We start from the raw sequence: 22,321 nt of genomic DNA on the forward strand, positions 1-22,321 counted from the left end.
CGGGTCGCGCGCTGCACACTCTGTGATCACCGAGTCTATGAGACTCGGCTGATCACAGATCTGAGTAAGGGGTAGAACCCGGCCCCTTACCACATGGTCAGCTGTCAGCCAACGACGGCTGATCACATGATGTAAACGAAGCTTGCTAATCTGTATTTTTTTTTGTGAGGGGAAAAAAAAAGCTGATCATCGGCTTCTGTCAGAGGGACATCGGTCCATCACTCAGAAAGCCGCAGCTGTGCCCACCAGTGTCCCCTCCCATTGCCCACTGTGCCACGTACCAGTGCCACCTATCAGTACCCACCAGTGGCCATAGTGCCACCCATCAATGCCCACCAGTGCTGCCAATCAATGCCCATCATTGTCTAATAATCAGTGCCACAGATCAGTGCCACCCATCAGGGCCACCTCATCAATGCTTATCAGTGCCACCTATCAGTGCCCATTAGTGCTGCCTTATCAGTGCCCATCAGTGCAGACTATCAGTGCCTATCAGTGCAGCCTCATCAGCGCACATCAGTGAAGGAGAAAAATTACCTGTTTTCAAAATTTTATAAAAACTATGAAACAGTTTTAAAAAACAAAAAAATTCAGTCCCTTTTTATTTTATTTAGCAAAAAATAAAAAACCCAGCAGCCATTAAATACCACCAAAAGAAAGCTCCAGCTCTGTGATGATAAATATTTCATTGGGGTAAACTGTTGCATGACTGCGCAATTGTCATTTAAAGAGTGAAAGCGCTGAAAACTGAAAATTGGTCTGGGCAGGAAGGGGGCATAAGTGCCCAGTAAGCAAGTGGTTAACTCAGCTTCAGCTTAGCTTTGTTTTGGAGAAATTACAGGTATAAGATATCAACACACACACACACGGGCATCTGCCAAGCTTCAACAAAGCTTCAAAAGAGCATCACTGAAGCATCACTAAAGCTTCACTGAAGCATTACCAAAGCTTATCGATTATCGCAAGCGGCTGCTATAGCCACAAGTGATAATCACTGTCTTCTCCTGGTGGGGATGGCTTTCCTCGCCCCAGCTAGAAGACAATTGCTTGGCGGAGGAATTCCCCTGTCAACACTGCCTTTGGAGGACACCTGAGCTGATATGTAGTGATCAGTGTAGGCAGAACATCAATTCCCAACTACTAAGGCTGGATTCACACCTAGGCATTTTTAGTGCATTTTGCAGATTTGCACTACAGTCCATTTAACATGGTTTCCTATGGAACACGTTCTGTAGTGCAAATCTGCAAAATGCAAAAAGCACAAAAAATGCATAGGTGTGAATCCAGCCTAATAGTTCAGGGAACCCCTAGCCACCACAGGAGGAACCCTGCTAGAGAAAGGCTGCTTTAGATCATTCCCTTTCCCAATGATTGGTCAGACAGCTCACCTGTGTATAGACAAGCAGTAGTGAACATGGAGACTGTAAGCCCCTGTACACATGGTCGGACATTCTGCCAACCAAATCCATTGGATTTTGTCCGACGGATTGTGTCCGAAACTGTTGCATACACACGGTCGGACCAAGTTGTCGGAAAATCCGATCATTCAGAACGTGATCTGAGCATGCATGGCACTTTGTCCGATCGGAATTCTCTACACATGATCGGAGTATGTCACATCGGACCAGTTTGTCGGAAAATATTTCCAACAAGTTGGAAAATTGGGTCCGACGGAATCAGTCCGATGCATACCACACACAGTCGGATTATCCGACAACATGGTCCGATAGGACACATTCCGACGAATTCTCTGACCGTGTGTACAAGGGCTAATAGACTTCCAATGTAATGACAGCTCTCCCCAGACCATCAGATGTGTTCAATGAGGCTCTATTCACCCCCAATGTGTTTTTTCATGCTTTTTACAGAAACGCAGGCCATTATTTTTACACGGGGTCACATCAATGCATTTTTGTGCCTCCGTTTTTGGAAAGGGTCAGGGACAGTCCATTAGCTGCGCCCGGGCGCCGCCACCTCTATCAATGGCCACCACATCCTAATTAATGCTCTATGATCCACATGCCACTACCCCCTATGTATGCATCCGACCCCTTTCAGGGCTCATGAATTACAGCGGTGGGGATGTTTTTTTTTTCAGCACCTGATTAGAGCCAGAGGCTTGAATAGGCTTCAAATTAGGGTAGGATTGTGTCGCAGAGCATTGCGCCATGAGCCCACCCAGGCGTTACAACAGCAAATGAAGATTTGCTGTTGCAACACTAATTCTCCTCCTGGCCAATCAGAAAGAGGGTCTGATACCCATCACCTGATTGGCTAAAAGGACAGATTGGATGCCTAGGAGGAGGGGAAGGGCACGGCGGAAACGAGGAGGAGAAGACACAGGAGCTGCTGCCTGATGCCCACCGCACCCCGATGTGCCCACCGATGCCCTGATCCCCACCACTGCCCGATGCCCACCACAGCCTGATGTCCACTTCTGCCCTGATCCCCGCTGCTGCCTGATGTGCCCACCGATGCCCTGATCCCCACCACTGCCCGATGCCCACCGCAGCTTGATGTCCACCGCTGCCACGATCCCTGCCACTGCCTGATGTGCCGATGCCTGCCACTGCCCAATGTGCCTACCGATGCCCCCTGCAGCCTGATGTGCCCTGCTACCCTGATGCCCGCCACTGCTCGATGTGCCCACTGATGCCCTGATCCCCACCACTGCCCCATGCCCACCGCAGCCCCGATCCCTGCCACTGCCCAATGTGCCTACCGATGCCCCGATTTCCACCACTGCCCAATGTGTCCACCGCTGCCCGATCCCCGCCGCTGTCCGATGTGCCTGCTGCCTATATGGGGTAAACGCTGGTGGACCAGCAGACAGTGAGGGGGGGTTGAGGTGCCCTGGGGGGGTTGTTTGCCGCTCCCCCAAACAAAAAAAACACCAGCCACTACTGGTCAGGGATTTTTTTAAATGCAAAATGCGTTTTTACTGCAATTCGTGGGTATTAAATCTGCCTGACAACAAATTTGCTTAAAAAAAAGCATAAAAAACGCAAATTGGGGAAAAAAAAACAAAAAAAAAACAAACAGCACTGCAGAAATGTTTAAAAGCAACATGTACAATTTTTATTCACTTTCCTCTACCTTTAACTATGTAGTGCGAGGTCCTGTATGAGTGCATAGACATGGGAAGTGTTGAGGTGTGACCTCAGATGGTTTTGGTAAATGTAAAAGAAGATTGTATAATATATGGGCAGCCTTACACTGACAGCTCATCCTTAGCCTCTTCTACTCTATAGGTTGGACTCTACCACAAGAGCGATCTCTCCAATAAACTTGGACGAAGTGTCCGTCTCGGATGTACAAAGAGTAGGATGGTGCTGGTCGTGTGCTGACTCCTTCCAGTCTATCCCCCAGGCTGTGCTCTCTATCACACCTCCTATCTCCTCCATCCATCTCCGCACACTCCGCATCCCGAGCCCGCCGGCCGCACACCTTGCCCTGTAGTTCCCGGACAGCTTCCAGTAGGGGGCGCGGTGCCGGTGTCCCCAGGGATTACACATTCCCGAGCGGGCTTAGTTTGTTGTAGCTGGGTGACGTCAGGGCCGCCTCCTCCTCCTCTTCCCCCAGCCGAGCCCCTGAAAGTAAGTCCGGAGTGTGGAGTGCGGGGAGCCGCCGAGCATGGAGTGCGGAGAGCCTGCTACAGCCCGGAGCGCCGTGCTTCTTCTCTGATCTGCTGGGACTACTGGACGACCGTCACTGGGGATTGTGCTGCCTCTGCTTCATTGGATCTGCTGTACCTGGGAAAGTTGGAGGAAACATGGATGGCGGGTGTGTGCTGCTTCTCCCGCTCCTCTGCTTCTCCGTCTGGGCATCGGGGCTCCGCGGGCAACTGTCTGCAGGTGAGTGATGGACTGAACACCTTCCTAACCCGGCTCATCACCTCTGGGGCAACTTTCCAGGTGTGCCTGACCCCCGACCACCCTCCGTCCAGGTGTCCTATGATCCCTCACTCTTCTACATGGACGTTATGGCCACCACCACACCTTATTGGGGTGCCGGCTGGTTTACCTGTTGGGGTGCCGGCTGGTTTCCTTGCAGCAAGGAGAATTGAAACTACATACAATCCCGATCGCTGAAATCTCAATAGAAGATTTAACCTGTTCATATCATTTCACAAGTTGTTTTCTGTTTGTTTTAATCTGTAGCTCTTATTTCAAATAATAGCTTGCCACCAAGGTTCTTATTCAGACACTTTGTAGCCTAAGGTGACCACTGTCTCCCAAATGTGCTCCTATGTTGTCACTTTATCAAAGGAGCCCTGGTTGTGGACTATAGGCTCTTAGGTTGTTGGTTGTTTGTTTTTTGTCTTTTTTTTTTATCCAAGGTTCCTGAAGTAGAAACAATGGGCTCCTAATTTTGTCACCTCGTTTACAAGTTCCTTTAATAGAAATGATAGGGTCCTACTTTGTCACCTTACCACAGGTTTCCCAAATAGAGGCTATAGAGTCCTACTTTGTCACGTTATCCCAGATTCCCAGAATAGAGACCATAGGATCTTACTTTGTCACCTTTAATGAAAGGTTACACAATCAGAGACTATATGGCTCCTACTTTGTCACCTTTTATGAAAGGTTCCCCCAAACAGAGACTATATGGGTCCTACTTTGGGGGAACCTTTCATAAAAGGTGACAAACAGAGTTTATATGGGTCCTACTCTGTCACCTTTTTTATGAAAGGTTCCCCAAATATAGACTATATGGGTCCTACTTTATCACCTTTTATGAAAGGTTCCCCAAATAGAATATATGGGTCCTAAATTGTCACCTGATGGGTGCCCCAAATAGAGACTAGGGTTCTACTTTGTCCACTTTTCCCAGGTGCCACAAATAGAGATTATAGGGTCCTATATTGGCATCTGGGATAGTGACGGTAGGCTCCTATGTTTTCAATGTATCACATGCACCCTGGATAGAAACTATGTGCTCTTACAATGGCATCCTGTAACGAGCCTATAGGCTTCTTTGTCACTTTATTACATATGCCTCAGGTACTTTAGGCTCCTATTTCAGCAGCCTGAAAAGAGACTGTAGGTTCCTATGTTGTGCCCTTGTCAAAGGTGCCCCAGATTTAGAGTGTAGGCTCCTGTTTTTGTTATTTTATCACATGTGCTCCAGATTGTCTGTAGGCTAGTATGTTGTCCACTTTTGAAAGGTACCTCGGATAGAAAGTATAGTCTCCTATGTTTTCACCTTTATCAAAGGAACCCCAGATAGAGCGTACAGTCTCCTATGTTGTCCCCTTTTAAAAAGGCACCTCGGAGAGTATGGTCTCGTATGTAGTCCCCTTTAAAAAGGCACCTCTGAGAGTAGTCTATGTTGTCCCCTTTTAAAAAGGCACCTCAGAGAGTATAGTCTCCTATGTTGTCCCCTTTATCAAAGGGACCCAGATAGAGAGTATAGTCTCCTATGTTGTCACCCTTATAGACTTTCGACTCGGTTAACCCTTAGACTGTCATTTTCAAATTTCATTGGACTCCTTTTTTTTTTTTTTTTTAAATGACAATACTTGTGGTGTGTTCACCTTGTGACCTGATCCCTGTAAGTGGATACATTGCGATAATGTTGCATTTATGAGTATTCATAAAGCCAATGTAGTGCAATGATGTGCAGCTGAGTGAAGTAGAATGCGCTTGGAGGAGAGATCGGTAGCACTGAGATGAAAAAAGGTGCTAGTAGTATTCTCAGTTTGTTATGTAAAGATGAAAACCATATAGTCAGTTGTTAATGATTGACAGTATAAACATAATAGCACACAGTTTGGGATTAGATTTCCTGTAAAGCTAGTATGGAAGTCTGGTTGAGTTGAACTCTTGCCCATATATGACACAATTCGATTTTGTTGGCTCGGACAGTTCCTGGTGATAGGTTGTTTTCTGGTCCTCTCCAGGTTGTTTTGAACGGTGTCCCTTGCAAAGGTTGAGGAAGAGGAGAAGGATTTTGTCCCCCCTCCCCCAATGAAAGGATCAGTTTACACAGGATAGAACTCTCAGCCTGCATACTTGTGGCTCGGCTTCCCTTCTACCTGTTGCAGTCTTGTGGTTTGGGCTCACATTCCTGCCTCCATTACCATCAGCACCCAGCATTGTTTGCACCTCTTAGTGCTGTCTATTTAGCAGACTTGCTAACTTCAGCCAATTCTAGCTCCTAGGTAACTTCCTATGAACTCTGTTAGACTCTTGCCTGTGCCTCCCCCCCTCCAGGTCGTAATAAAGTGATTTTTAACATTTTTACATTCAATACTTTACTCTGACTTGAAATAAGCCCTGGCTATTGCTGGGAGTTCATAGCTAGCTTAGTCGGTGAGTTAGCAGTTTTAGAATAATTACCACTCTGTGAAAATTCCCCTGTAGTGATCAAAACGTATTAAAAAACAAAAAAAAAATGTAATGCTCAGCTGAAAAAAAAAGACCCGTGGCTTGTTGAAGCCTTCGATTAGCAGGGAGCGGAGATCTTCCTTGAAGCGCTGCCTTGGTTGTGTGAAGGGATGCTGGTGGTTTGTGTGCTCACACTGCCTCCATGCAGAGAATGTTCTAAGCTGATAGAACAAAGGATTATGGCAATTTCTAGGACTGTAGCGCAGGTATGGAGATGAGAATATGGCAGGTAGCTTAAGGCGTTACTGTTGAGTTGCTTAAGAAAAAAAATAAAAATAATTGGCGAACACAATGTGTTACCAAATTGTCCATTATCTCTGTTATCTGGGATTTTTTTTTTTTCCTCTCCGTTTTGTTTCTGGCTGCTACTGCAATGTGGTGTTGCTAATGAATCCACTTGGTTATTGTTTGAAAACTGACATCTTTGATTATTACCGGAGTCACTCGTATCCAAAATGAATGGGCTGTATTAGGTTGCAGCTCGGCATTGTTAAACGATGGCGCTTTCATGTCCCTCGGCTCTTCTGTTATGATAACTACTTAGATCCTATGGAACTTGGCTTCAGCAGCTTGCCGTTATTTAATTAGTGCGTCTTAACGTCATATGGCTCTTTTACTTATTTAGTATGAACTCTACAAACCTAGAAAAGATGTTATCTATCTTGTCCTATCTCTCAACTCTGGCTTCTTTATTTGCGTTCAGTTTAAAAAAAAAAAAAAAAAAAAATTGGATTTCATTACTCTGTTTTGTAACTCTATTTAAAAATGTGGGTTTCAGAAATGTAGAAGGGATCTGTGATATCCCAGAAGATTACATATATATTTTTTTGGTTATAGAAGATGCAAAGTCTAAGGCATTTCTTTTATTTGCTAATTTTCATCTTTTAAATATACAGTTGAAAGCATTTTTTTTTTTTTTTTTTTATATAATATCTGTTTGACTAATGCAAAAAATAAAATTCTTGTTCATCCAACCAGAAATCTTATAAGTTGGTTCTCAGTTAGCATTGTTCCCTGCTACCTATGTGGACTACAAAACACCTCCCACCATTATGGAGAAGAGAAGGAAGAATTGAGTTGTTCGAGTTTAGAACATATGTCATCTTAGGTCAGAAAGTGTTAATGGCAGTATTGCCAGGTTAAAATAAAGATTTTTATTATTATTATTATTATTATTATTACCTTGTTAAAATAAAGGGAAGGTATTAAAATGTAGCCATTTATTTATTGGTTTTTTTTTTTTTGTTTGTGGGGTGTTTGTGTGTTTTGTCCATGGTGGTGCAAAAACCTAAAAAGTAAAAACGATTAGGTGAACAAAAAAGTACATGTGAAACGCGTACTGAAAAGTACACTTAAGGGTGTGCTTTAGTCGACCCCCTGAAGCGCTAGGACCTCTATCCTGATCCTGACGGGGACAAAAGGTTTTCATGGTCTGCCTAGCCAGAAGGCCTGGTAGACCTCGTTCTTCTAGATCAGCCAAAGCTGACCATCGAATACTTGGTTGAGGGGCTCCCCTTAAGAGGGACCACCCCTACCCCCCCCCCCCCGGGGGCAGGGAAACAAGGAACTTGAGGGCCACACATCCTCTCCTGTAGACATCAGGGCAAACCCAAGGACACACCTCCTTCATCCTGTGAGAAAACGCACACACAAAAGTGAAAGCGAGACAAAATGTTCGAGAAAAATAAATAAGTGGCCATGCAATGGTGTACTGGTCAGGCCCATCTAATAATAGGTAAGCTGCAATACCATCACTTTTTGCTTGGTTTAGACTAAAGCTCCATTCACACCTGGGCGTTTTGGGATTGCGCCAGACTCTCATTTCTGCATGCAATCTCAAGCGCACTACAGTCGCAAAATGCATGTTCAGGTACCATTATTTTTCATGGCACCAAGGCACAGTGAGGTTTTTGCAGTGATTTATTGTGAAGCTTGACGCCCAAAAAGAAGCTCCTATTTGGGTGACTACCTACACACAATGCTATTGCCATGCAACAATCAGGGTAAAATCACACTGTTTTTAGATGCCATTAAAAATAATTGAACCTGTGTATTGCAATTGTAGTGCGTTTTGAGACTGAGTCTTTGGTGACCCCATAATGTCAAGGTGTGAATAGAGCCCTAGGCTAAACCAAACAAAAAGTGATGGCATTGCACCTTACCAATGCTGGCTTTGCTACCTGTACCTGGCTATACGTGGATCAAAATTCTGCCAGCAGCAGGGACCAGACAAATTTTAAATCTATGTGTAGTTGAACAGAAGTTGATCCACTATTTTGACTTCTGTTCAGCTGCCCTGTTGGTATATTATCACTCGATCAGTGCAATAGGCTGCAGAGCTAGTCTGTGTAATCTAAAGGCAAAAAAGTCTCCACACCTCATCAATGGATGGGGGAATCAAATCAGTTTTTATTTATTTAATTTTTTTCTTTCATTCAACTGGCTGGTTCAGTGTAGAGATTTTTATTATATTTTAAAGTCTAAATTGATTTTCTTTTTGATCCGCATGAGGTTCAGTACTGTAGCTTCCAGCAATAGAAAGCATATAAATTAAGGTAGGAGGATGAATGAAAGGTCAGCCCCCTTCATTTATAAAAACACTTTTTATTGCTGGAAGCTGTAGTACAGCTTTTATGAATGGAGGGTGGCAGAAAGGGCAGGCATAGTTGGATAAGTGCCAATGACAGGTCCAGTGGCTGTATTAACCCCTGAAAACATTATTGCTATTTGTGGGAGGGTTAGAGAACAACTAGGACAGCCAGTAGCGGGTCACTCCTTATTAAATGTAAATACCATCCCTTGTGCTGATTTAAAAAATAAATACGTAGATGTTAAGTTGTCCTGATAATGTCAGGGATCACCCTTTTTATATGTTGACTGTTTCTTGATGAGTCTTCTGTTCTATCTTTTGATGCCATCTCGATGCGCGAATCTTCTCTTTACCTATATAGATGATCAATTTTCTGAATGCTCCGAGAACCCTTTTGTGCTTATGGTGAAAACTGATTACCTGATACAAGGCTGTCTAGAGAGGGATGAGAAGTGTAATATTGACGTCCCTCTGTAAGTTCTGCGGCTTTATTGAGTTCTCCAGCTTTGAGAGGTGTTGCCGGTTAATTGAAACTTTGAGCAGTGTCATCCCTGGGTTTCACAAATTGCCAAGAACAGCTGCTATTACACAGGCTGGGGTGTAAAATTAAAATTGCAAAGCCTATGATTTTATTTTTCAAATCCTTACACACATCGGGCTGAATTTCTGCCTCCTCTTTTTATATTATGATAGCTCAGGCATCCTCATTTCTGTTGTGATGGGAGCTTAATTGAAGTGGCTGGTTCATCTTCATGTATCTTCAACTTTTTTTTTTTTTTTTTTTTTGCTTTGTTTTGTAAGGATTTCTTATGCAAAACCTACTGGGGCATTAGACACGGCAAAAGCAGTAAATCAGCTGAAAAGTGTTAGAATATGACTTCTGGGAAGGTATACAAATGTATTCATGCTTGAAAGTCACTTGAACATATTCCAAATATAATATATGGGCTGTGTAGATAGTAAAGGTTTTTTTAGGTTCAGTCTTTTGTTTATGTTATTATGTGGGAGTTTAACATACCAGACTGTGAATGTTTTTACTGTACTAGATACCAAAGGAAAGGGTGTCTGCTTTAGGGAATGCCCTCCTCCCACTCACATTAAGGTTTAACAAGTACACCGATTGTAACATGATCGCTCAGGAGGTAACTGTTTACATTTCTTGTGCTTACTTGATTTTTTTATTATTTAAAATTGCAGTGGATGTTTATTATTATTATTATTATTATTATTATTATTTTTTTTTTATTTTTTTCCTATTTGGGTAGGGGTGGCAGGTAAGGGCCGGTTCACACAGCAGGCGAGGCGAGGCGACTCCGACTTGCCTCGCCGCGACCTGCCGCGGCCTCAGCGGCGACTTGCAAATGACTTCTGTATAGAAGTCAATGCAAGTCGCCCCGAGGTCGCCCAAAAGTAGTACAGGAACCTTTTTTCTGAGTCGGAGCGACTCGAGTCGCTCCTCTCAGAACGGTTCCATTGTACAGAACGGGGGCGACTTGCGAGAGCGAGGCGAGTCGTGTCGCCTCGCATTGCCCGCTGTGTGAACCGGCTCTTAAGGGCCGGTTCACACAGGGGGCGACACGACTTGCCGTGCCGCGACCTGACAAGTCGCCCCCGTTCTGTACAATGGAACCGTTCTAAGAGGAGCGACTCGAGTCGCTCTGTCTTAGAAAAAAGGTTCCTGTACTACTTTTGGGCGACCTCGGGGCGACTTGCATTGACTTCTATACAGAAGTCATTTGCAAGTCGCCGCTGAGGTCGCGGCAGGTCGCGGCGAGGCAAGTCGTGTCGCCTCGCATCGCCCCCAGTGTGAACCGGCCCTAAGGCTACCATGAGTCTCAAATTGGTACTCTTGTCTATGCAAATTTTGCAAACTTTTTTTTTTTTTTTTTTTTTTTCCCCTAGCATTTCAAATTGCAGACTAATGCCAGTCCTCCCCTCTTAAGCTGGATTCACACCTATGCATTTTTTTTGAATTTTGCAGATTTGCACTACAGACTGTAGTGCCCATATGCAAAAAAGCACTAAAATGCGTACCTATTCAGTATAGTGCTTTTTGCATTTTTGCACTACAGTCCATTTTAACATTGTTTCCTATGGAACAAGATCTGTAGTGCAAATATGCAAAAAAATGCATAGGTGTGAATCCAGCCTTAAGTGGTATTGAATCCAAAAACATTTATTATAGCTTTTCTTAGATGTGATCAGGGCTGCTGTTAGAAATCATGGGGCCCAGTACAGCTGTGCTGATGGTGGCAACCATGGGATTTGGACCTGACATGACAAATCACTCCAGTGTGAATGAGGGCTTGGTGTGTGTGGGTTTTTTTTTTTTTTTTTTTTTTTTTTTTTTTTCTGCTTTTAAATCAGTGGTCATCAACCCTGTCCTCAGGGCCCACTAACAGGCCAGGTGTGCAAGATAACTGAAATACATCACAGGTGATATCATTTGCTGCTCAGTGATTGCAGTATTCTATCTAGTCTGCATCTCCCCAAGGTAATTCATAAAGCCTGGCCTGTTAGTGGGCCCTGAGGACAGGGTTGATGACCACTGCTCTAAATGTTGTGCTCAAAAATATGCCTCTAACTGTCCTAATGTGCATGGATACATAGGAGAACATTGAGCTGCTTCTACAGGCAAAACACAAATCCTGCGATTTTATTTATTTTTGCCAGTGTGCATGGCTATTAATATTATTGTCAATAAAGCTCAATAATGAGCGCATAATTGACCCTTGAAAAAAGGCAGTCAGAATGTTTTGTGCATGGCCCTGCTTGAAGTAGGCCAAACACGGGTTAAATTTAAGACCGTTCCAGTCAAATTCATTAATTCATGCATAGCTCATTATCTGCCTCTATGTGACAGTATGTGTCATTGGCTGGGGAAAAATAATTTTTACCCCAGATCTTGTGAGATTTTAGGAAATCTTTCTGTGTGCATACTGGGGTTGTATTCTTTCCGGGGGGCATTTGAGGCCCCTATTGGTGCATCAATTAACCACAAAGTGGGAAACAATTGTATGTAACTGAATACATTTGGAAATGGACTTGCAGATGTTTTAGGAGGTGCATTCACAAGAGATTTGTTTGTGTGGTGGGGGAGGGTGGCAGGTCTGCTTTAAGTGGACCTCCATAGCTCACCCTCCTCATCAGAAATTTGGTCCGGCCATATGCAGGTTGAACAATTAATGGGGCAGACTGAATGTGCCAAGTTAATTCACCAATCAACTTGGGTATAATCAGCCTGCCTGATTTTCTTGCGATTATCGCAAGTGGCTGCAATAGCTGCTGGAGATAATCACTGTCTTCTCTCCCTGCAGTTTCTCCCCCCCCCCCCCCCCCCCCCCCGAGCGGGGAAGACAATTGCTCACCAGGAAGGAGTCTCCTGTCGATACTGTCTATGATGGTGGAATTGTGTGGATTTCTTACCTGCAACCATAGGTCTATGGTCTGCCTTAAAAGCCTTAAAAGTCAATCCAGTACTCCAGATGTAGACAAATTACAAAACTGACTAGTGTTTAGATTTGTGTATTGTGTTATTACACTGAAGAACCACACATGACTGTCTTCCAATTGGCATACTGGTCTGTCTCTAGAGTCACAACGGAGATGGCATACTATACTTTGAATAATGCCAGTGCTTGTGCAGAGCTTATGGGATGTTTATAGTTAACCTTTGGATGTGGCGTATGAGGGGTATTTGACAACAACTGACTTGTTGGAAACTGGGGACATGCCTTAGGAGACAGTCACAGAATGGTACCTGATACAAATTGCTACTACAATGGGGCACAAGGGAAACAGATTGGTGTCTCCATCGCCCTGAGGGTAATACAAAAGATGCCAAAGGTCTGCTGCAGGTTTACAGGTACAGTTTAGTTAAAACCATAACAATCATTTAGGCTTGGAATGTATGGGTAGCTAAAAGAGGCCCTGGGCAGATGGGTTTGTCCCTTGTTAACTTCAGGGCCAAAGTAATAAACCAAGCTCAAAGGCTTAGTTCACATGTGTGTGGGAGGAGGGGTACTGTGGAGTGACTGTAGAATGTTTTGTTTGACTTTCTGGTTGCAGCCTGTCTATTTGTGAGCTGCCCCTTCGGGAATGCATGTTGACAGCTGCCTGGACGACACTCTGAAGCCTGCCTCAACATTTATTGGGAGTTTCCATATGTGTGTGTGTGGTGTTTTTTTTTTTTTTTTAATGTTTACCAGGTTGAATATGAAGGGTAAATCTCTACCGGGGTCGCATATGGCAATACAAGTTTGACAGAGGTTCTAGTACCTCCCCACTCTATCCAAAACTGTAGGCCAAAGTTGGCCTTAAATACACTTTAAAGTGGAGTTCCACCCAAAAATGGAACTTCCGCTTTAAGTGATGGTGACCCCCTGACATGTTATGTTTTAGCATGTAGGGTTTTTTGTGTGGGGTGTTGGAAGGAAGTTCACCTCTTCCCCCCCCCCCCCCCCTTGCAATCTTCCAGCATGCGGGTCTCGCTGGACTGTGAAGCCAATGCTGGCCCGCAGAAAGGAGGGGGAGAGGAGCAGGGCTTCATTTGCCCACATCGTGGGACAGGTGTGTCTGATTATTAAAAGTCAGCAGCTACTCTTTTTGTAGCGGCTGACTTTTAAATGGGTGGAGCTCCACTTTAAAGTCATGGGACTTTATAGACTGTAACTCCTGGTTAAGGCTGGGTTCACACTATGCTGTGCGCTCCGTGGCCGCGCCGGAGATATCTCGCTCTCCTTTCACGTGAATTGGATGTGGCGTAACCCGTATCAAATTTGCAATAGTGTGAACCCAGCCTCAGTGAAAGGGTTGTGTTTTTTTTTATTTTTTTTTTTTTAAGTAAAGGTAATCTCAATACAAAAAATGTGGTGTTTTAGCATGCAGGCCAGTGTAAATGGGCCCTTGCCCGTAAAAACGTTTATTCCCAAGAAAGATGCAGTTTTCTTGGCAACTTCCCCATAACTGTACAGAAATCAGAACTTTTAAATGTACTCGGATCACAGCAAAACACAGACATGAGAAATATGAGTGTATGTGTTGTACAATGAAAAGGTGCACAGGTGTTTTGATAAATTGTATACCGTAGATTATAGCTAGTGCTGAGCTTGTCTGTGAAAACTAGGGCCAGACTCTCTCCTCCATAATATAATTTATCAATTTATTGTTCTGGTGGGGAAAATCAATTACGTTTTTCTAGACACTGGCTGAAAAGTGAAGTCCAACATCCCTTACATAAGTTTCCCCATGATGACGGATTCCATGTTCTATTTTTCCTAGGAATAAATGATGGTGAAGGTAACAACTGTTGTGGTGGTGTGTGGGGTTTTTAATAAATATCTCACTTGGTGCTTTCTTTATAGGTTCTTGAAGAGTTTTGATAAGTTGTTCACAGGAAATGTTCTGTTGCTTAGATCATATGGATTTCATTTCAGTATAGTTTGCACTTTGGAAAGTATTCCAGGCTTCAGGAAAAGGGGCTTGTGACACGCTCGTGCTTCTGGTAACATTAATTATATTTAGGGCTCATGCACACAGGACGTTTTTACAGCTGCTGTTATGGGTGTCTGACTTTTTTTATTTTTATTTTAACTGCTTCTAAACCCCTTTCTGTGTTAGCCTATGTGTCCATGAACACACATAGGCGTTTAGGGGCAGTAGAAAGAAAAGACAGCCTGTGTGTTTAGGAGCAGAGGCTGTTGAGCTGTAAAAATGTCTGACGCAGCTTAATGCTGTTAAGGCGAGTCAAGCGCGGGTTGTTTGTTTTTTTTTTTTTTTTTTTTTTTTCAAAATCAGTGGTTCCCTATGGGAGCCCATTGATTTGAATAGAAATGGCACCAAAAGTCTGTTCATGACGATGCGACTTGCAGTGCAACTTGTGCACTGAGAATCTTGTAGAGGAACCCCACACCAAAGTAAAAAAAAAAACGTCATGGTATTGATGGGGACAAGGGCCTCTTCCCGACAACCCTGGCCATTGGTTGTTGGAATCCAGACGTGCTCTTTAACAAGGATGCCCCCAGATCCTGGCCCCTTACACTATGTGAATGAGTATGGGGTACACCATACCCCTACTCATTCACTCAAAAAGTGTCAAAAATTAAAACCCTACACGGTAATTTTATTAGAACAGTTCTGGCGTTTCTTCCGCTTTTTCTTTCTCCGGCAATGTCTTCATCCTCCGGTTCTTCTCTCACCGCTGATGACTTCTTCAACTGCGTGTTCATCTCTCTCTGCTGTCTTCTGCCTCTGTTCTTCCACCGATATGCTCTCTCCCAGTGTAATTCTAGGGCCGCCGCGTGCCGATACTTGTATAAGTATGGGGCGGGGCCACCTGGCGATATCATCCAGAGGCTCTGCCCCCTTGTGACATCACCGCCCCATCATGCTATCAAGACAGTGAGAGAAGAGAGCAGAAGTCATCAGCAGTGAGAGGAGAAGAACCGGAGGATGAAGACATGGCTGGAGGGAGAATAAATAGGAAGGAGTAGAGACGCCGGAGCTGTTTTGATAAATTAATTTTGTGAAAAACCTATATACTGTCACTTTTTTTCTTTTGGATGAATGGGTAGTACAACGTACCCCATGCTCCTTTCATCTAGGGTGGGGGGCCAGGATCTGGGGGGCTTCCAGATTCTGATAAGCCCCTCTCCCCCGCAGACCCCGACAACCAATGGCCATGTTGTCGGCATGTGGCCTGGTATGGTCTGGGGTGGCGTGGTCACTCATCTCCCGCCCCCCCCCATCCTTTCCTGACCCGCTGGGCTGCATGCTCAGGCATGGGCCTGGTGAGGATTCCGGCCCGGGGGAACCCCCACACCATTTTTTTCATTTTGGCGTGAGGTTCCTCTTCAAGATCCTCAGCGTACAAGTCGCACTGAAAGTCGAATCATCGTGATCCAACTTCTGGTGCAACTTCTATTCAAATCAATGGGCTCTCATACGGAACCATTGATTTTTGACTAGAGGCAGAGAAACGCAGCAAAAAGCTAACGCGGCTAAACGTGCATTAACGCCAAAAGCTACTAAAAGCACATTTTTACAGCTGCTTTTCCTGGTGTTGCAGTTAGTGTTTGTTTTTTTTTTTTTTTTTTTTTTCTTCTAATGCCCTGTGTGCATGAGCCCTTAGACGCACAGTTGTAAAAGTGCATCAGAATTAGGTTATTGACAGTTGGCACTTGATGTCATTTATATAAAAAAATAAACATGCTAATTCGCACTTTATGACTTTTTTAAAAGCAACAAAAGGCATTCAACTGTGCTCTAGAGAAGCCACGTTGCGTATTTATCTGTCAAAAACCCTGCAGAAATATTGAACACACAGGTTGAGGATTTGACAGAGGGAGCAATATCAAGTTGGTAGCTAATTGACACAACCTTAATCGTGGCCCCAAAATTCAGTCAATATCTCTTTTAAAGCAGCCTTGACAAAATATGTATAGTGAAAGGATTGCATAGGGCGTAATGACTTCAATTTGGAGACCTTGTATTGAGGGTCATGAACACACTGAACGTGGTGTTAGGAAAGCAAAACCTAAATCTTAGAATAGAAGACCTTTTTTATATTATATGTGGACCAATGGGCATTGTTGTTGGTAGGTTCTTCCCATAAGCTCACCCATGCAGACTTATTTGTCAGGTAGGAAATTGGCTGCAGTGTTTGCCAGTTGGAAAGTTGGTCTCAACTTCCCGATGCTGAGCACAGGCAAAGCCAGGTTCTGTTTTCTGATCCTATGTTTATTGCTGCAGAATGACATCTCGGGGGGGGGGGGGGGGGACTTTGATTGGCATTATACCTGATCATTGATTACGCTGCAGTCAGGTATTATGGGAAAAGGAGAACGATATAGGCTTGCTTTGCAATCTATTGTTTTTATTGCTCAGCATCATGTAACAAGAAAGTCGCCGAGAAAATTGAGTCCAACTGTCCAACAGCGTCCTCAATTTCCCATCTTACAAATACATCTACACAGCTTATGGCTGTTATAATGGGTTAAAGAACCTATATGTATGGCTGCTTTTGAGAATCAGATTAAAGATAAAGTTGAAAGCTGACTTTTTTTCTTTTTTTTTGCCCACAGTTGACATCTTGCCAGTAATCCCACAGACAGACACAGCAGACGGCCTCTTTGAGCCTAACTGGCTAATGATATGGAACAATAGATTGCACTTGGCTGCACAGCAAACCTAAACGTTTGGCATATTTGCGATGTCAAGTTGTGCAATAGTATGCAGTATGTTTATACAATAAAACTTGTAGTTTAGGTTTGCTAGTATAAATAAACCTGTTTAAGTGAAAACAGCTTTGCTTTCATTTGGGTCGAAAACCCTTTTTTCTTTTTAGAACAAAATATAGGGGAAGAATCTAGAAGATCCCCCTCCTGACTGGTAACTATCTCACAGGCCACAGTAGGTGGGATAAGTGGTGTCTGTGAAGAAGGAAGATGGATTGTTAGGTTGAATTCACACCTGTGCTTTTGGCAGCTTTGCACAACAAAGTGTTCCATAGGAAACCATGTTAAATGGACTGTAGTGCAAATCTGCAAAAAGCACTAAATATGCATAAGTATGAAACCCGCCTTAGAGCAGATGGATAATGTTGAATTTCTAGCAGATCAAAAAAAATAAAAAATACCCTCTTAAGCTAGGTTCACACCCGTGCGTTCTCAAACACACTACAGTCCATTTAACATGATTTCCTATGGGTTGCGTTTTACCTCTGTGTGTTCTCAGCCAGTGCATTTTTTGGAAAGGGTCATGGAATTTTTTTCTCTAAGCAGGTTGGGTTGTTTTGGTTACATAGGCTTCAATAAAAATGTATCAAAAATGCATGCTGTGTTTTTGCTGGTATCTCCTGCATGACAACAGATACCTCCCAGAAACTCAAAATGCATCAGCTGCAACCTGCGTAAGAGTGAACCTAGCCCAGATCAGTCTCTAACACAGTGATTCTCAACCAGGGTTATGTGGAACCCTAGGATTCCTCCAGAGGTTGCTAGGGGTTCCCTCAGCATTGGGCAATTTCTGCCTCACAGATAAGTTCCCACTGACACCATTGATCTTTTTTAAATATCTGTAAGGAGGTAATTCTTCCCAATAACCACAAGTGTAAGGACCATTCTTCCCACTGATCATCACACTAATGTATCATGAATTGTAGATTTCTATTTTTTAGCAGGGGCTCCCTGAGACCGCAGAACTATTTTAAGGATTCCTAACACTTCTAATCGCCTCCTGTAACATAAGCTTACAGGGTAATGGTAGAAATAAAGTGCATGTTGGTCCAACCTTATTAAATGTGGTAGTAGGCTGTCCAGCACGCCATAATATGTTAAATATAAAAGTTTTTGTATACTATTTTATTATAAATGCCTACAAATGCCCATGAAGAAAGTGTGTGTGTGTGTGTGTGTGTGTGTGTGTAAAATATATATATTATATCATTTAAAAAAATATATATATTTATTGTGTATGTATATTTTTCCCCTATTATCTTTTTGGAAGCTGTCATAGAGGTAGTCTACATTTAACGTGTTTTAATAAAAACATAAAATGTTTATAAACATAAAAAAAAATACAAGATCATTATAGCTTTTATTTCATCTCTGGAGCCAAATTAAATACAATTAAAATTGAAAATCTTTACCTTCTTTGTGACAAACAAGGCTTTAATTTGATATATATTTTTGGCAGTTATGAAATTAGTATTTTCATTTCATGCTGTCACAGGGTGCAGTCATTCAAAATAGATCAACCATAATTCATTTTTCTTTTTTTCCTAGCTGAAGGTTTTGTTCTGAGATATTAGAAACTTGTGACTCTAGCTAGCTGATGTTGATTCAAAAGACTTTCTGTGAAGCTTTTAGGCCTTATGCCCACGGCGTTTTAAAAAACAAGCTGTAAAACTAGTACTAATGCCAGAAAAAAAGCAGTGTTTTTAAAATGCGATTTTGTTTGTGTTTCCCCCCCCGGGTTTTGCATTGGTGCCAATGCGTTTTTAGCCACTCCAGCTTTCAGCCGCATTTCTCTGTCTCTATTCAAAATCAGTGGTTGCCTATGGGATTTGTATAGTAGTCGCACCAAGATGATCCGACTTGAAGTGCAACTTGTGTGCTGAGAATCTTGAAGGGGAACCCTGCCAAAATTTTGTGTGGGGTTCCCTCACAAGATCCATAGCAGAACCTTATCCAAGCACGCAGCCTGGCAGGTCAGGAAAGGGGGGGGAGGTGAGTGAGCGCCCCCCCCGGACCATACCAGGCCACATGCCCTCAACATGGGGGTGTTGGTGCTTTGGGGCAGGGGGGCCCCCACCCCAAAGCATCTTGTCCCCATGTTGATGAGGACAAGGGCCTCTTCTCGACAACTGTTGCCTGGTGGTTGTCGGGGTCTGCGGCTGGGGACTTATAATCTGGAAGCCCCCTTTAAGAAGGGGGGGCCCCGGATCCCAGCCCCCACCCTACATGAATGAGTATGGGGTACCCCTACCCATTTACCCCAAAAAAGTAGAAAAAACGCTACTCAGGTTTTTAAAGTATTTTATTAAGGAAGCTTCGACTCCTTCTCCCCTCTCCGCTCCCACTGTGGACTCGATGCGCTCTCCCAGTGTAATGCTGGGTCCACCGTGTGCAATGACTTATATTGGCATGGGGCAGGGCCACCCAATGACAGTTTGGAGGCCCCACCCCTTGTGACGTCATCACCCCATCATGCCCTGGGAGATGCCGTTAAATTGCGTTTTAACACCTTTTACCACAGTGTGGCATTTTTTACAGCTCTAGCGCAGGAGCCTTAGAACGCACTGGTCTTAGGTGTTTTTAAGCTAAAAAAAAAAACGCCTATGCCACTTACAGATCCTAAATGCCTTGGTGGCCAAGAGGCCATAGGCTAACATGGAGAGGTGTTTTTAAGCTGTGAAAAAACGCTCATAAAAGAAGCTGTAAAAACACCGGGGGACATGAGGCCATCAGTTTAGCCACGTTAAAATCGTATCAGTTCTTAACCGTTGCTTCATCCATTTTCATCCGTCTTCTCGTTCTGTTAATATCCATTTCGAACCGTTTTCAGCAGTTTCTGTGTCTTTGACATTACCCAGAAAGCATTGTTCCTCCCATGCTGCATTGCAGTTTTCAGTGAGTGACTTGTCCTTCCTTTTGTCCTTATGTGTTCTATCTGCGTTGTGCACTGGATTGCAACAATTTTTGGGACAGTGTGACATTGCTTGTCGTATTTTCCTGTGGAGAAAGGAGTGCAAGAAGAAGCAAAAAGCAGATTGTGACTAGGAGCTGCTCCTGGGAGACATCTCTGGCCATGGTTCTCCTTCGGGATGTACCATACTACTGCCTGGGTCATAGGTTCAGCTCGCAGATAAACGAAAAAAAAAATGTTTTCTTCAAAATGGATCTTAACTGATTGAACGTGATGGACATTGTCTGTTAATGTCAGTTAATATCCGTTTTCACAGATCTTGATGTAGTCTTGTACGTTAACCACTTCCCGCCCAAGGCCGTCTCCTGGACTTTCAATGGGAATATCTGAAAGATGCCAGCAGCCACCGGCATCATTCAGATATCCTTGTTTTCAGCCGGCGATTCTGTGCACCATAAGAATAATCATAGCGGCAGTTCCGCCGCTTGATCGTTCTTACAGGCGACAAGAGGGGACACCCCCCCCCCCTCCTGCCGCCATCTGGTGCTTCTCCGGGCTCTCCCGTGCCATCGGGGACCCGGAGAAAGAATCTTCTGGCGCCGGATGATGACGATAGAGATTTCCGGTGACCAGATGGTCACCAGTCATCTCTATTATGGTCGGAGGCCTGGGTACGATGTTATGAGGCCCAGGTTCCCGGAGGTAAACAAAGCCACGATCGTGGCTGTCGGCATGGGATCTGTGAATTTTTTTTTTTTTTTTTTTCACAATCTCATGCTTTCCAGCCTGGAGGAGAGATGTGGGGTCTTATTGACCCCACATCTCTCCATAGAGGACCTGTCATGAATGATTCCTATTACAAGGGATGTTTACATTCCTTGTAATAGGAATAAAAGTGATAAAAATAAAGTTGCAAAAAATAAAATATATATATTTTTTTTAAACGCCCCTGTCTGCTTCTGAGCACGAGCTACCGGGAACGCACATGTTAGTCCCGCCCACATATGTAAACGCCATTCAAACTACACATGTGAGGTATCGCCATGTGCGTTAGAGCGCAAGCAACAATTCTAGACCTCCTCTGTAACTCTCAATATGTAACCTGTAAAAAAAAATTTAAAGCGTTGCCTATGGAGATTTTTAAGTACTGAAGTTTGGCGTCATTCCATGAGTGTGTGCAGTTTTTTAAAGCGTGACATGTTAGGTATCTATTTACTCGGCGTAACATCATCTTTCACATTCTATAAAATAATTGGGCTACCTTTACTGTTTTTTTTTTTTTGTTTTATTTTTTTTTTCCGCCCCAAAAAAATGCGTTTGAAAAATAGTTGTGCAAATACTGTGCGAGATAAAAAGTTGCAGTGACTGCCATTTTATTCCCTAGGGTGTCTGTTAAAAAAATATACGTTTGGGGGTTCTGAGTAATTTTCTAGCAAACAAATTATGATTTTTACGTGTAGGAGAGTGCCAGAGTAGGCCCGGTATTGAAGTGGTTAAAAAACAAAGGTTTATAAAATTTGAAGCAGAGATTAACGGATGGTCATCTGTTTGCCATAGGAATGCATTGTTGTCCGTTGACAGAAGAAAAATAGATTGTCCTTTCGTGTAAAAGGGGACCAAAGTTAGATGAATACTATGTGTGCATTTTTATTTTTTTGTTATAAATCAATGCTTTCTGCTGCTAATGATAAAGTATGTCTCAATATGTAATGTATTATTGATAAGATCAAACGGGTATATGCTATCCCGCACCTGTTTTGGATAACCTGCCATACATTAGGTCTCAGATTTAGCCCAGTCCACAAGTATACTGACTTGCTTCCCCCAAGTGTTGTATATAGGTTACTTTAAAAGTCTCATGGAATTAAGAGAGCTGACTTAGTCTACTATTCACCTTCATGAAGCATGTTGTTGCATTCCCCGAACCCTTGCACCAACAAGAGTTTGCCTGCTTTAGGACATATATAAAATTTTTATAAATGAATGGCATTGAGCTTATCGCACCCGTCTAGGCAGTTCCACTAAGAACAGCAGGAAGGTCATAGGCATCTCATGTATGTGAATTTTTAGCCCTTTTTATCAGTGTTTGAGAGTGACAGGCTACATAAGATAGGGTTCTATCATTGCGATGACAGCACACTGCCATGAATTATCATGACTTTCTCTCCCTATCTTTCCCAGTGGTCCTCTTTTGAAA

General features: G+C 43.5%; 1 protein-coding gene across 22 annotated transcripts in view; it reads left to right on the forward strand.

Annotated features, from left to right (window-relative positions):
* Positions 1 to 3,417: 3,417 nt before the first annotated feature.
* PTPRK (protein tyrosine phosphatase receptor type K) overlaps positions 3,418 to 22,321 on the forward strand; it is a 596,872-nt gene continuing 577,968 nt past the window's right edge. For 4 of the 22 annotated variants that reach the window (XM_077486903.1, XM_077486910.1, XM_077486906.1 and 1 more), the window contains exon 1: positions 3,423 to 3,854. In XM_077486903.1, coding sequence (XP_077343029.1) covers positions 3,773 to 3,854 — 82 coding nt within the window. In that variant the 5' untranslated portion in view covers positions 3,423 to 3,772. Of the gene's footprint in view, positions 3,855 to 22,321 lie in introns of all 22 variants that reach the window. The other 18 variants (XM_077486901.1, XM_077486909.1, XM_077486914.1 and 15 more) reach the window with 10 other exon arrangements.

The sequence above is a fragment of the Lithobates pipiens genome, unplaced genomic scaffold (assembly GCF_037356315.1).
Source record: "Lithobates pipiens isolate NorthernLeopardFrog02 unplaced genomic scaffold, aLitPip1_a1.2 Scaffold_18, whole genome shotgun sequence".
Lineage (NCBI taxonomy): Eukaryota > Metazoa > Chordata > Amphibia > Anura > Ranidae > Lithobates > Lithobates pipiens.